This window comes from Drosophila hydei, unplaced genomic scaffold, assembly GCF_003285905.1.
Source record: "Drosophila hydei strain 15085-1641.00,03,60 unplaced genomic scaffold, DhydRS2 tig00008125-arrow-arrow-pilon, whole genome shotgun sequence".
Classification (NCBI taxonomy): domain Eukaryota; kingdom Metazoa; phylum Arthropoda; class Insecta; order Diptera; family Drosophilidae; genus Drosophila; species Drosophila hydei.
Window position 1 is genome coordinate 941,687 of NW_022045835.1, and position 12,846 is coordinate 954,532.

General features: G+C 42.6%; 2 protein-coding genes across 2 annotated transcripts; both read right to left on the minus strand.

Annotated features, from left to right (window-relative positions):
* Positions 1-515: 515 nt before the first annotated feature.
* Positions 516-6,343, minus strand: LOC111605227 (glycine-rich cell wall structural protein 1). Its single transcript, XM_030225216.1, has 4 exons — positions 6,120-6,343; positions 2,143-2,758; positions 1,533-2,078; positions 516-1,439 (listed from the first exon to the last, which is right to left on the minus strand). Exons 1-4 carry the CDS (start codon positions 6,132-6,134, stop codon positions 580-582), a joined length of 2,037 nt encoding a protein of 678 aa, XP_030081076.1. The 5' UTR covers positions 6,135-6,343; the 3' UTR covers positions 516-579.
* Positions 6,344-9,973: 3,630 nt separating this feature from the next.
* LOC111605231 (troponin C) lies at positions 9,974-11,299 on the minus strand. Its single transcript, XM_023323665.2, has 4 exons — positions 11,230-11,299; positions 10,987-11,161; positions 10,413-10,664; positions 9,974-10,096 (listed from the first exon to the last, which is right to left on the minus strand). Exons 1-4 carry the CDS (start codon positions 11,239-11,241, stop codon positions 10,068-10,070), a joined length of 468 nt encoding a protein of 155 aa, XP_023179433.1. The 5' UTR covers positions 11,242-11,299; the 3' UTR covers positions 9,974-10,067.
* Between the last annotated feature and the right edge of the window lie 1,547 nt (positions 11,300-12,846).

A 12,846-nucleotide genomic window follows, 5' to 3' on the forward strand; every position in this document is an offset into this window, starting at 1 on the left:
GCTTTAGATAACAGCATTATGTTAACAAAATACATCGTTTAATCGCTTAGCTATGCGCAGCCAGCGTAAGCTTAGTTAGGTTATGTTAAGTTAGTAATGTTAATACAATGTTAACTAACAGAGCCGCCACTCCTTGAAGTATGCAATACAAATTGTATTTCAAGTTATTCATGTTCGACAGTAATGCATTTAATCAAGTATAAGAACAATCATAATTTCGAATGATACAGCTCTCTCTCTCTCTCTCTCTGCCCTCATCGAGGCAATTCATTCAAGTCTAAAAGTATGCCATGGACTATAAAAACTTTTTTAAGATCTTATTTTGCTCTTGAAAGCGTTTAATACTTGCAAATTTCTTTAACTAAACACAATTGGTATTATTCAAAATACATCTAAGTAATATATTTTAATATAAATATAGCTTAGCTATATCGCTTATAACTAAGTCTTAATTTGGAAACACTGTATTCTTTTTGAATTATTTATAGATCGAAACTCTTTCTTATGAGCTAAGTACTAAGAGTAATTAGCGGCAGAATGCGTTGCATTGAGGTTTCATCCGTCTTCATCTTTAGCGCTCTAATAGATGTAGCCGGTCTGTGGATCGAATTCACCATTGCCACGACCACCAGGACCACCGGGAGCAGGAGGAATGTATTGCGCACCAGGGCCACCAGGTCCGCCAGCACCACCTCGTCCCGCGCCACCTCCACCTGGCGCGCCACCACGACCGGCACCACCACCAAATCCTCCGCCACCTCCTGCTCCACCACCGAATCCGGGAGCGCCAGCTCCTCCTGGCGCACCACCACGACCAGGGCCGCCTCCAGCTCCACCAGCACCGCCAGCACCACCAGCACCACCTCCATATCCGGGAGCGCCACCTGCTCCACCACGACCAGCACCTCCAGCACCTCCAGCACCGCCAGCACCACCACCGAAGCCACCAGCTCCACCTGCACCACCTGCTCCTCCACCGTAGCCTCCAGCACCAGCTCCTCCAGCACCGCCACCTCCAGCTCCCCCACGACCGGCGCCACCGCCGAATCCACCAGCACCAGCACCGCCTGCGCCACCACCGAAGCCTCCAGCGCCACCTGCTCCACCAGCACCTCCTCGGCCGGCACCTCCACCGAATCCTCCTGCGCCAGCACCGCCTGCACCACTTGCGCCTCCACCGTAGCCTCCGCCTCCAGCACCACCTCCAGCGCCACCTCCAGCACCACCACGCCCGGCACCCCCACCGAATCCGCCAGCACCAGCTCCACCACCTGAACCTCCTCGTCCTGCACCGCCTCCAGCGCCACCAGCTCCACCAGCACCACCTCCAAATCCGCCAGCTCCACCACCGCCTCCGGCACCACCACGTCCAGCAGCTCCGCCACCACCAGCTCCACCGCCGAATCCGCCAGCACCAGCACCACCACCAAATCCACCAGCTCCACCACCACCAGCTCCAGCGCCGCCAGCACCACCGCCGTATCCGCCAGCCCCAGCACCGCCTCCAGCACCTCCGCGACCGGCACCTCCACCACCACCAGCACCGTATCCGCCAGCTCCAGCACCACCTCCGCGACCGGCGCCTCCACCACCACCAGCACCACCGCCATATCCGCCAGCTCCAGCACCGCCAGCACCACCGCCGAATCCGCCAGCTCCAGCGCCTCCAGCACCACCGCCGTATCCGCCAGCTCCAGCACCGCCTCCAGCACCTCCGCGACCGGCACCGCCACCACCACCAGCACCACCACCGTATCCGCCAGCTCCAGCACCACCTCCAGCACCTCCGCGACCGGCGCCACCACCACCACCAGCACCACCGCCGTATCCGCCAGCTCCAGCACCGCCAGCACCACCGCCGAATCCGCCAGCTCCAGCACCACCTCCTCTACCGGCGCCTCCACCGGCACCAGCACCTCCACCGGCACCAGCACCGCCGCCATATCCTCCAGCGCCAGCACCACCACCGGCTCCACCATATGATCCGGCACCACCAGCACCGCCACCTCCACCACGTCCGCCTCCACCTCCATAGCCACCAGCGCCAGCTCCTGCTCCAGCTCCATCGCCAGCACCACCTGTTAAATTTAAAAAGTTGAGTTAATGGATACCCAACTCTATGATGATAGCCAATTGACTAACCTGCACCGCCGCTGTAGCCACCACCAGGAAGTGGAGAAATGCCTTGAGCAGCCAAGGCCTTGGCTATGGCCTCTGGTATGGGCGGTGGAGTGGGCAGAGCCGCGCCCGATGGCACAAAACCATTCTCGTCTGCCGTGTAGGAGATCTCCACGAGCTCACCTTCAGGATTCGTATAGGTGTAAGAGCCCATTACCGAGGGAATCTCATTCGGGGAGCCCTTGTTCTTTACGGTGCCCTCCTCCTGGGCCTTGATGCCGTTGCCCGTCTCATAGCTGAAGCGATAGTTGCCGTCGCCATCGTTTTCATTCACAAACGATAGAATGGGTATCGGTGGACCGCCAGCAGGTGGTGCGGGTGCAGGTGGACGTGGAGCCGGAGCACCACCAATTGGTCTGCTGGGTCCACCACCGCCCGAGAAACCACCGAGTCCATTATTAATGCCGCCCAATCCATTGTTGCTGCCACCAAAGCCACCACCGCCGCCGCCGCCACCGCCGGGTCCCTGCAGACCCGTGCCAGCACCACCACCCGCACTGGCTGCATTCGCTGGCGGTGGCAAATATTTGTTATCAAGTCGCGCCGCCTGCGTCAGCGCCAGCAACGTCGTCAGCAGCGCCTGCAAGAGAGATGAGAGATGGAAGATTAAACACAGTCAGCCAACTGACATTACTAATTTATGCGGCTCAGTGGTGCGGCGAACAGTTCAGCGGTGCATAGCACATGGCAAGCTTTCAGTGGAGCGTCTGACAGCCATAAAATCCATATGCCATCGTGATGCACGTTTTAACCAAAAGGAGGGAGCACAAACCAGCCAGCAGAGTGAGTACGAGGAGATGTGTAAAACATTTACATAAAAGTCAAATGCTTGACTTTTTAGAAGCAATCAGAGTTCATTACTAGAGGATACCTATTAAGCTTGGATGCTGTATACAGGGTAACTACTAGTTGAGAACTTACAAATAGAGTAAAGACTTATGAGATCTAGCGACATGGGCGGAGCGTGAGTTTTCCATTTTGAATTTTAAATTTGCAATGTTCGTTATCCTCATGTTAAGTTCATGTCAAATAACCAGAGTTAATTTTGTTATCTCCAATTTACAATCTAGTCCCATGATAGACTTAACTCAAATAAACCGAATATCTATTTCCATATATAGATCTAGCGATGTCTCTTCTACAACTCAATTTAAAATAGTACACCCAGCTTTAGCCTCATGATATTAAGTTATCGCCCAGCCCAACGAACGAATGTTTAATGTCAAAATGTAATAAAACTACACTCGACTATAGAGAGGCACGCTCTGTGCGCCATGCTTTTGGTGGTAAGCCGCATGAATCACACGATTCATAAATCGTTGGCTGACACGCAAAACATGGCAGATGACAGACAGAACTAGCTACCTGCTAGACGGTGCTCTTTATGAATGAAATGTTCATTTGAAAAAAAAAAAGAAACTAGAAAAAATCTACTTTAAATAAATCCATTAAAATATCAAGCAAAAATATGTGAAATACAAAAAATTCATGAAAGACAAAATATGAAGACAAAAATTTTACAATGCGCTCACGTTTCGCCTTAGCTGCTATTAAAGCGTTTATCGTTGCTCTTCAGGCTAAAGACAACTATTTAAACTATCGACAAAGGCATCAAAGCCAAATATAAAGAAGAAGAAGAAAACATGATGTGCGGAGAAGGCTAAACGAACTCTGATATTTGCTGCAACAGTTGCAGTTGCAGTTGCAGTTGCTGCAGCAGCGTGTGAACCACTGAGAAGCAGCAATAGAAGAAGGTTAAGCAAGCATCTCTGGCAAGTGGCAAGTGGCAAGTGGCAGAGCTGCTGCTGCTGCCTTAGTCAAGTGTCAAGTTGAAGTTTAAAGCGTTTAACTTTAATTGGCTGCGAAAAAGAAGAAGAACTCTATAGACAGCTCCATAGACAACCTCAATCAAATCAATATATATATGAAATACTGTGTAAACTGATATATTTGACATTTAGCTGGACACAAACAGTTGATGTTGCATGCCTCTCGCCTGGTCTGCCTCGACCAGTTCGTGACTAACTCTGCGTCGTCAGCCCATCCTCGTCCTTGTCTAGGTTTTTGCCTCGTTTATAATTGAAGTAAATTGCAAATTGCTTGCTAATTGGGTCAACTATGCATAAAGCCTAACTAAGTTGATCTGCTTTTTTTTATAAAAAAAAAGAAGGGGGCGTGAATGGGGGCGTGGGCGTACACGAAGATGATTTTGGTGCTGCTGCTGCTGCTGCGGTGAATGTTGCTGCTGCTGTTGCTGTTGCTGCTGTTGTTACTAATGTTGCTGTTGCCGGTATTGCTGTAGCTGATGATGTTGCAGATGCTGCTGCCACTGTTACTGTTGTTTTTGCTATTGCTGGTAATGTTATTGATGCGGTTGCTGTTGCTGCTTCGGTTGCCATCGCTGTTGCTGTTGCTCATATTTCTGTTGCTGATGTTGCTCCTATTGAGCTTGCGACTGTTGTAGTTACTGATGTTGCTGCTGCCGTGGTTGCAGTTGCTGTTTCTGTTGTTGATATTGCTCGTGCTACTACTATTGCTGGTCCAGTTGCTGCTCCTATTGCTGCTCTTGGTGTTGCTCTCACTGCTAGTTTTGATGTTGTTGCCGTTGCCCACATTGCTGTTGCTGATGTTACAGCTGCTATTGCTGCAGTTGCTGCTGCTACTGTTGCTGCTGTTGCTTCTGCCTCTTGCCTAACTTTGCGTGCTGATTTTTCATCAATGAATCGAGCAAAGCTCTGTGATTTTTAATGGGCTTTTAATTTATGCGTTTTGTCTTAGATCTTTGGGCCATGTTGCAGCTGCTTGTTGCCAATGCAGTTGCAGTTGCAGTTGCAGTTAAGGTTGTTGCGGCAACTTCATTTGGCTTTTGTCTTTCGCGTTGCGTGTGCCGCAAAGAACGGCATTTGCGCCCAATTGAGCAACATATTGAAAACTCTTGACTGTTGCAATCGCTGAGAATTTGATGAGGGAGGCAAAAAGTTCACATACAGCTCGAAGTAATTTTGCAGCAGATAATTATTCAAAAAATACATCTGAGAGCTGCATTGAAAATCTGAGCTCAGATAGATGGAAACGAATCTTAACTAAATATTGATGATGGGAGAGTGTGGTAGGGGAAATTTCTTTATATTAATATATATATTATATTTATATAAATATTCATTTCAATAAATAGCATTTCTTATTGTTCTTTTCTTTTTCATTTTGCATATAGATTATGAGATAAATATATAAACTTACATATTTCTAGTGATACCTAAATCTATTTGAGTGATACCTAGTTTTAGAACTAACCTTAGCTTATCTGACCTAGCCTTGATTTAACTTACATAATTTAACTTATTCTGGTAACGATCTTTGCCTGAAAAAATCATTCAAAATATTTTTTAAGATATGTAATTTTTTTAAACTAATACCAATTTGTGTTTTTTCTGTCATAGAATATTTAAATCTTATTAATAATTTTTTTTAATTATTTCAATTGATTTATAATAATGCCTCTTACATACTGCTTAAAGAATGTTTGTCGAAGTCGAAGTTGATTAGCCAGCTGTGCTTATGATGTAATTTACGGACAGAACAAACATGTTTAGCGTAACCTGTCAATCTCCCTCAAATACTCTGTTCAAGCAAATAAGGAAGGGGTATATTAGTTTCCCATCTACCTCTCTGTAAATGTAAGTTATTGTCGCTGTTCTTATATCTACTCCTTCATTCAAGATATAAATAAACATTAAGCTAATAATTACTAGACATCTAGTTGTTCGATTAAAATTTCTTATCAAAAATCTTTAATACAGGTTTATTAAAATTCCTAGAAGATTCGTTCAAGATGACGAAGATTTAATATGAATCATATCGCATTTCATATTTCATTATTATATTATTTACATTTTATTTCACTTTTTATCTACAATCTTAATCCTTTCCCACAAACTCACCAATTTCAACTTCATTTTCGCCTGTTACAATAGTATAACCAAAATGTTCTATGACTCGTATCCTTATGGAATAGCACAACACTGGAACACACACGCGCGTACACGCACATATACACACACACAAATGTGAATCACAAAATGTGCCGCATCCAAATGGGGAGAATTCTTCAAAGTCTATTTATAACTGTCGCGATTCGCTGTTGTGGCCTCGTCTATTGTCACGGAACTTGTGTGCCGATTGGAGTGCAGGTTCTTCGGCTTTTATACAAATGCAACGCGAGATCGTTTGGGGCGCCAAATGCAATCGAATGGAATGGAATGGAATGAACGAAAAAAGCTAATGCTGAGGCTGTGCCTGAGCGGAGATTTTGATACTTTATGGCATTTATTGCAAGCGTATGTATGTGTGTATGTGTTTTGGCTGTGCCGCACAGCTGGCAAAAACAATTGCATGCCAAAAGGGAGATAGACACGACAGCAAAGTCTCCGGCTGTGGCCATTGTGTTGGCGTTTGCTCAATGCAGCAGCAAAAACAATAATAACAACAGCAGCAGCAGCAGCAGCAGCAGCTACAAGCTGAGTCTGCTCTCCACTCTGCTCATTCTCCACTATCCTCAACAAAAATAGCATTATCTGCGCTCTCTCTCCCTTACTCCCCACGCCTTTACAGTTAAGGCTCTCCGCACTCTCCGCACTCACCACTATCATCCGCAAGAATAGTATTAACTGCCGCTCTCTCCTGCTCTCCACTCACCACTATCCTCCACAAGAATATCATTAGCTGCAGCTCTCTCCCAAACACCGCACGGCTCACCGCACTCTTCGCTCTTTAGCGCATCTTTAATTTAGTCAGTTGCAATTGGCAGTTGCCCAGCTACCAGTTGTTAAGTTTTTGCGCTCGTAAATTGAAATCCAATCGAAGCTGAACGCTTCGCCGCGCGAGCTCTCTCGCTCTCTTTCTCTCTCCCATCCCATTTTCAACTATCCCATTCCAAATGCATCCCATTTAAATCGTTTGCACGTTTTCAACAGCAGCAACAACAATATTTGATTGCATTTGAGCAACTCTACAGCTTCATTATGAAACGGATGTCAATAAATCTACACGCTGACCCTTTGAGGCGTTGAAATTCTTTTTAGATAATAACGAAATTATTAAGCAATTATTTCGTTTGACCTTTTGTAAAACTCTCTGGTCATAAATATCGCTAATATCGACAGCAACACCCAAATCTAGCCTGCGGCCAGCCGACAAAATTGCCAAATTATATTGACCCCAACAACAACAGCAATAACGAGTTACAACAACAACTAGTTACAGCAGCAACACACAGCTCAAAGGGCAGTTGCTCGCGAAATTTTGTTTAAAGTTTTTGTCATTTGGCTTCATCTATGGCCAAGTGGGATGTGCGAGTGCTTTCAAAGGAGAGTGCCTGACTAGAAGATACCCTAAGCTGCGAAAAAATGTGTCAAACATAGTACACAACTAACAGATGCCCTGAGCTCGAATTCTTATAAACATCTTGATTGATTGATTGAAGAGTTCAAAGAACAGTTCGTTTACTTCATTTTTTCTTTAGGTCAATATACCCTCTACAGACATTTCATACAAATACAGAGCATTTAACATGCAAGTAACATTCATTTATGTATGTATATATATATATAATGATGATATATCTGTCTATGTACGTATACCTATTACGAAGCGTAACCAACTTAGGGAATGCTCATTGACATTTGAAGAATTGTTATTTGTTGTTGTTGTTGTTGTTGTTGTTATTTGTGATTTAGAAAGGCTGGCAAACTTGGCAGCCAAACAACAATTGAAGACGAGCATTTGCTGCATGTTGTCAACATCTTCTATATATTTTTTTCCTTGTCGTTTTGTGTAACTTTTGTCATACGGCAACACAATATACCCTGCAAGTCACAATGACGAACGGGGTATATAAATTATATGTGTAAAATATAGTTTATAAATCATGCTATGCATGGCTACATAACATTTTAACATAGAACAATCTGTTATGCCCTGTAATCTGCCAACAAATCGGTTATATTAGATTTAGGTATTAACTATAGGTCACATAATCTGTTGTTTGTTATGGAAACTCTTTAATTACATATACTTTTGTTATATTGCAATATAATATACCCTGTAATTTACATGATAAATGGGTTATACCAGATAATAGTATAATCAAAATCAACTTTCTTACTATAGGTATATACATATATCACACACAATTTTATTCATATGATAACATAATATACCCTGTGAGTTGAACAACATATAGAGTATAGTGGCTACAGCAATCAAAATAAAATATATTTTTGTAAGCAATTTCAACTTCCCAAAGCTAACAGGGCATCCGTTCGCCTAGCATACCCCATTTGCTGTTTCATTCTGTGCCCATTCACGCCCAAGCAATGGCAAACAAATGCAACAAGCTGCATCCAAAATGCATTTGGCCAATTTATTTGTTCTGGCTGCAATTCAATTATTGAGCCAACAAACTGTGAGATGCACGAGAGCAAAAAAAAAAACAAAAGAAGTTAAATTAAACAATAGACGAATGTGCAATACACTTACCAGTTATTAAAAAGCAGTTCAGTTTGGATTGAGAAACAAAGGAGTTATTCACATAGAAATTCAATATTTGAGCAATAATTGTGGCTCAGCTCAAAGCTCTCAACTAGTTCAGACTACCTCAGGGAAGGGTATTCACTTTTAACCAACAGATGTCTTTCAGCCCGTTGCTGCAATTTGTAACCACGAAGAAGGTCAGCCAAGTGGCAAAGGAATTTGCACGCAGTTGGAGACAATGCGTATACGTGATATACGCTGACTGGGCGTGCAGATATTAATCATACGCTGCGTTGGCCTTGCCAAATTAACACAGAATTAGCACACAAATGAGTTAATGCATATCTGATCAATCAGAGTTCATAATTATTTGTTTGCGGACCTTAAACCCGCGTGAGTCACAGTCAGAGCTAACTCTGATGCAATTGTGATGAATGAGGCAAGTGGCAAGCGGCTGCCTCTGGCTCTGGGTCTGCCTGTAGCTCTGCCTACGTCTCTATCACTGCCTCTGCTCCCCAATCTACCTCGAACTCTGCCTCTATCAGTATCTATTCCTCTGCATCTGACCCCCTCTGCCACTATCCCTACCTTAACCTCGGTCTAAGTCAATATGCTTTGGCGTCTGGGTTTTCCGTTAGCTTAAATAGTTCCTGTTCGAGAATTGATTAGTTTTACAGCAATTGTTAGAGCTCATCGCCTATTGTGTAATACTTGGCTCAAACATAAAACAGTTCAGCTTTTAGCAGGTAATATTAAGCGGCTTTGCACGGCTGCAAATAAAATTTTATATATACAGATAACTAATATCGGTAGAAAGAAAAGCTATCAATCTCTTCAATCAAGTACTCTATCAATCAATCACTTAATCATCAGCATATATTATAATTTCATACTTATACTTTTATACCTTTTTTGGCAATTTTAGAGATTTGTACAATATCCATTATATATACAATATCCTTCCTCAATCAATCAATCACTCAATCAGCAGCAAAAGTCTACATAGTAACCATGTTTTAACTTTAACTACTAACTTTTTAAGTTTCATAATCAAAGCTTTAGTGTTTCTTTTTATGAGGCTCACTTCAATCAATCAATCAGTCAATCAACAGTAAAAATTATATTCATATTAAAAGTAATTAATTACGAAATTTGTATTTCAGCCATAATAGCTGTGACTTTATAGCTTGCATGATCTAAGATCTGCAGATCTCTTCTTCAATGCGTCAATCAATCACAATTAAAACACTTATCTATATGGTTGTGTGTGTGTGTGTGTTTTATTCGAGAATCTTGTGCATTTAGTTAGAAAAAATGTAGAAAAGTTGATTTGTTGTTAAGGCGCAAAGCTGTTTAGCTTACTCGCCCGTCATCATTTCCATGAATTCTGTAAAAGAAACGAAAAGATACATTAGAATCATAAATATATACACAGATATATAAAATTACAGCTATGGATACAGACAACAACACGTTGAGTACGAAAATAGACGGGAGACAAGGGCAGGCGAACAATTGGAATGGAGCAGCAGGCGAGAGGGGAAGAGAGAGGGAGAGAGTGGGCGAGGCGCTAGGGGCATGCAGAAGAAGTAGACAAATGGTGTCGCCATGGCCGTCATTTGTATCTGGCACTGGGCCAAGAGTATTTCTTTTGTTAATATTGTGACAGTGGCCGCATAGCTGCTAATTGTTGGAAATCTTACCATCAAAGTCCACGGTGCCGGAGCCATCAGAATCGATTTCCTCAATCATAATGTCCAATTCCTCGTTTGTCAGCTGATCGTCCAATTCGCGCAGAATCTCGCGCAAGCAGGAGGTGGGAATATAGCCATTGCCTTGCTTATCATACAAGCGGAATGCCTCACGCAACTCCTTCTGCATGGCTTCGTCATCTTCCTCCACAATGAATTTGGCTGCCAGCTGCACGAATTCCTCGAATTCCAGGCGACCCGATTCTGCAAAGCAAGAGAAATATATATCAAAAAAAGTCTAAAAGCGTACATAATACTAGATAATGGCTCATCTTGACCTACATAAACCACAATTATATGATCTAACTGTAGAAAGAGCTCAGCAATGATTCAAATTTTCATGTTTTTAGCTCTAAAACTCATTTCACTTATAACGACTTTGACATATTTAAGATAATCCCTCTATAAAATGCATAATTCTATTTAAATTATTATATATATATATATAGAATATACTCTTTTTATACTATAATATATATATATAATAAGACGAGTTCAAAGTATTTAGTTTTGGCTCTTCACTTACTGTCCTCATCGACCTCATCGATCAGCTCCTCGAGTATTTTCTTGTCAAAGGGCTGGCCCATAAGACGCAGAATATCGGCAACCATTTCGGTGGGTATGCTGCCAGTCTTTTGATGATCGAAGCTGTTGAAGGCCTTCTGCAGCACAGCAATCTGCTCAGGGGTCAGATCTTCATCCTGAAAAACCAACATGCACACACACACAATCAAAATTCGCCTTATCAGACAACAAATTCCAAACGCACAATGATATCCATATTTAATTTTTTGATGCTCTGCTTTGTTCTTCACCCGACTGATCAACGCTAAAGACTGTGCGGCCAAACGAATTAGTTCCTTATTTCTTGATATGCTTAAGGCGCGCACACAGACACAGCCACCCACACACACACACACGTCACTGAATGCTGCATTCCAAAAGTAACAAGCTAATTTATGGTTTTCAACAGCATTTCGAAAATAAAAGCACCACAACAACAATCGCACACATACACACACACACACACACATGTGTACACATTTATAATTTTTGAAAAACACTGTAAAATCATAGAGCATTTGGCCATGTTTACTTTGCTGCTGGCCAACAGTTTGCCAGCTCACCGCAAGAACAATTTGAATTTCGTTTCGTTCTTCTTTTCATTTGTTTTGTAGTGGTTTGCTAAGCTTAACGTGGAGCACAATGATTATATTTAAACTACACTGCAAGAAAAGTGTTGCCGATATGCTTAACTTCAAGTGCCAACAAGAAAATCCTTATGAATTGATTTGAATTTGAAGTTGAGCTCTAAAAAGTATCAAATTCCTCTCGAAATCCCTTAGCATGGGCAAGATGAGCAAGTCTGGGCAGCGATCGAGGGCAATTTACCATGCCATTTCCCAAATTTCCTTTCAATTTGCTGAAAAGTACATTTTAACAAAACCTCTGATGGGCAGCACTTGAGCCTATGCTCAGTATGCACCACAAAATGGGCAGCACTTTGAGTGTCAACTAAGAGTAATTTACGTCTGCTTCGGCTTGGTTATTAACGGCGCTTGCAAACAGCGACAAAATAATAATAATATATTAATAATTAATAATAATATAATAATACTACAAATGCCGAAGTAGAAACAAGTTAATCTGAATATCATAAGCAAATTTGTAGCAGTGTATTATTATAGCGGCACGCGATAATTATTGAATTAGATTCCCAATTGCCATTTCACGCTGTGATTTACTGTGCGAATCAATCAGCGATAAACACACACACACATACTGAAGTATGTAAAACATGATAATTTGATCAAATAATCAAATAGCTGAACGAATTAATTAATTGGTTTCACACATATAATAGTAAAATGAGATAGAGTAATATAGATGGACTAGAAAATACCCTAGGAAATACACTCAGCGAGATTCTACTCTGTTGGTACCAAATATCATAGAACACACCAGAGAAACGGACAGAGAGACGGACAGACGGGCAGATGAGCAGTTGAAGGAGACGGTTGAGACGGAAGCAGTTAGAGGCGGAGGAATGAGGGAAGAGACGAAGCAGCGGCCTGAAGAACAAACTGAAAGACGTATGAAAGAACAGTTGGAAATACAGCTAATGCTGCCACGCCTCTTTTAATCTATTACATCCTCATGCCGCCAGCTATTATACCCCATTTCAGTATTTGCAATAATTTCAAAAGCAACAACAAATTCCATAGAGCAACGCCCACACATCCTCACTCACACACACACCTAGAAAAAGCGAACAATTTATAAGCGATTCGAAAATTCTTAAGATTTAAAATTAAATTTTGAGTTTTTCTAAACGGCAATAATAATTAATGCCAGTTTTTTGCTTTACGGCAAATATAAATGGAAC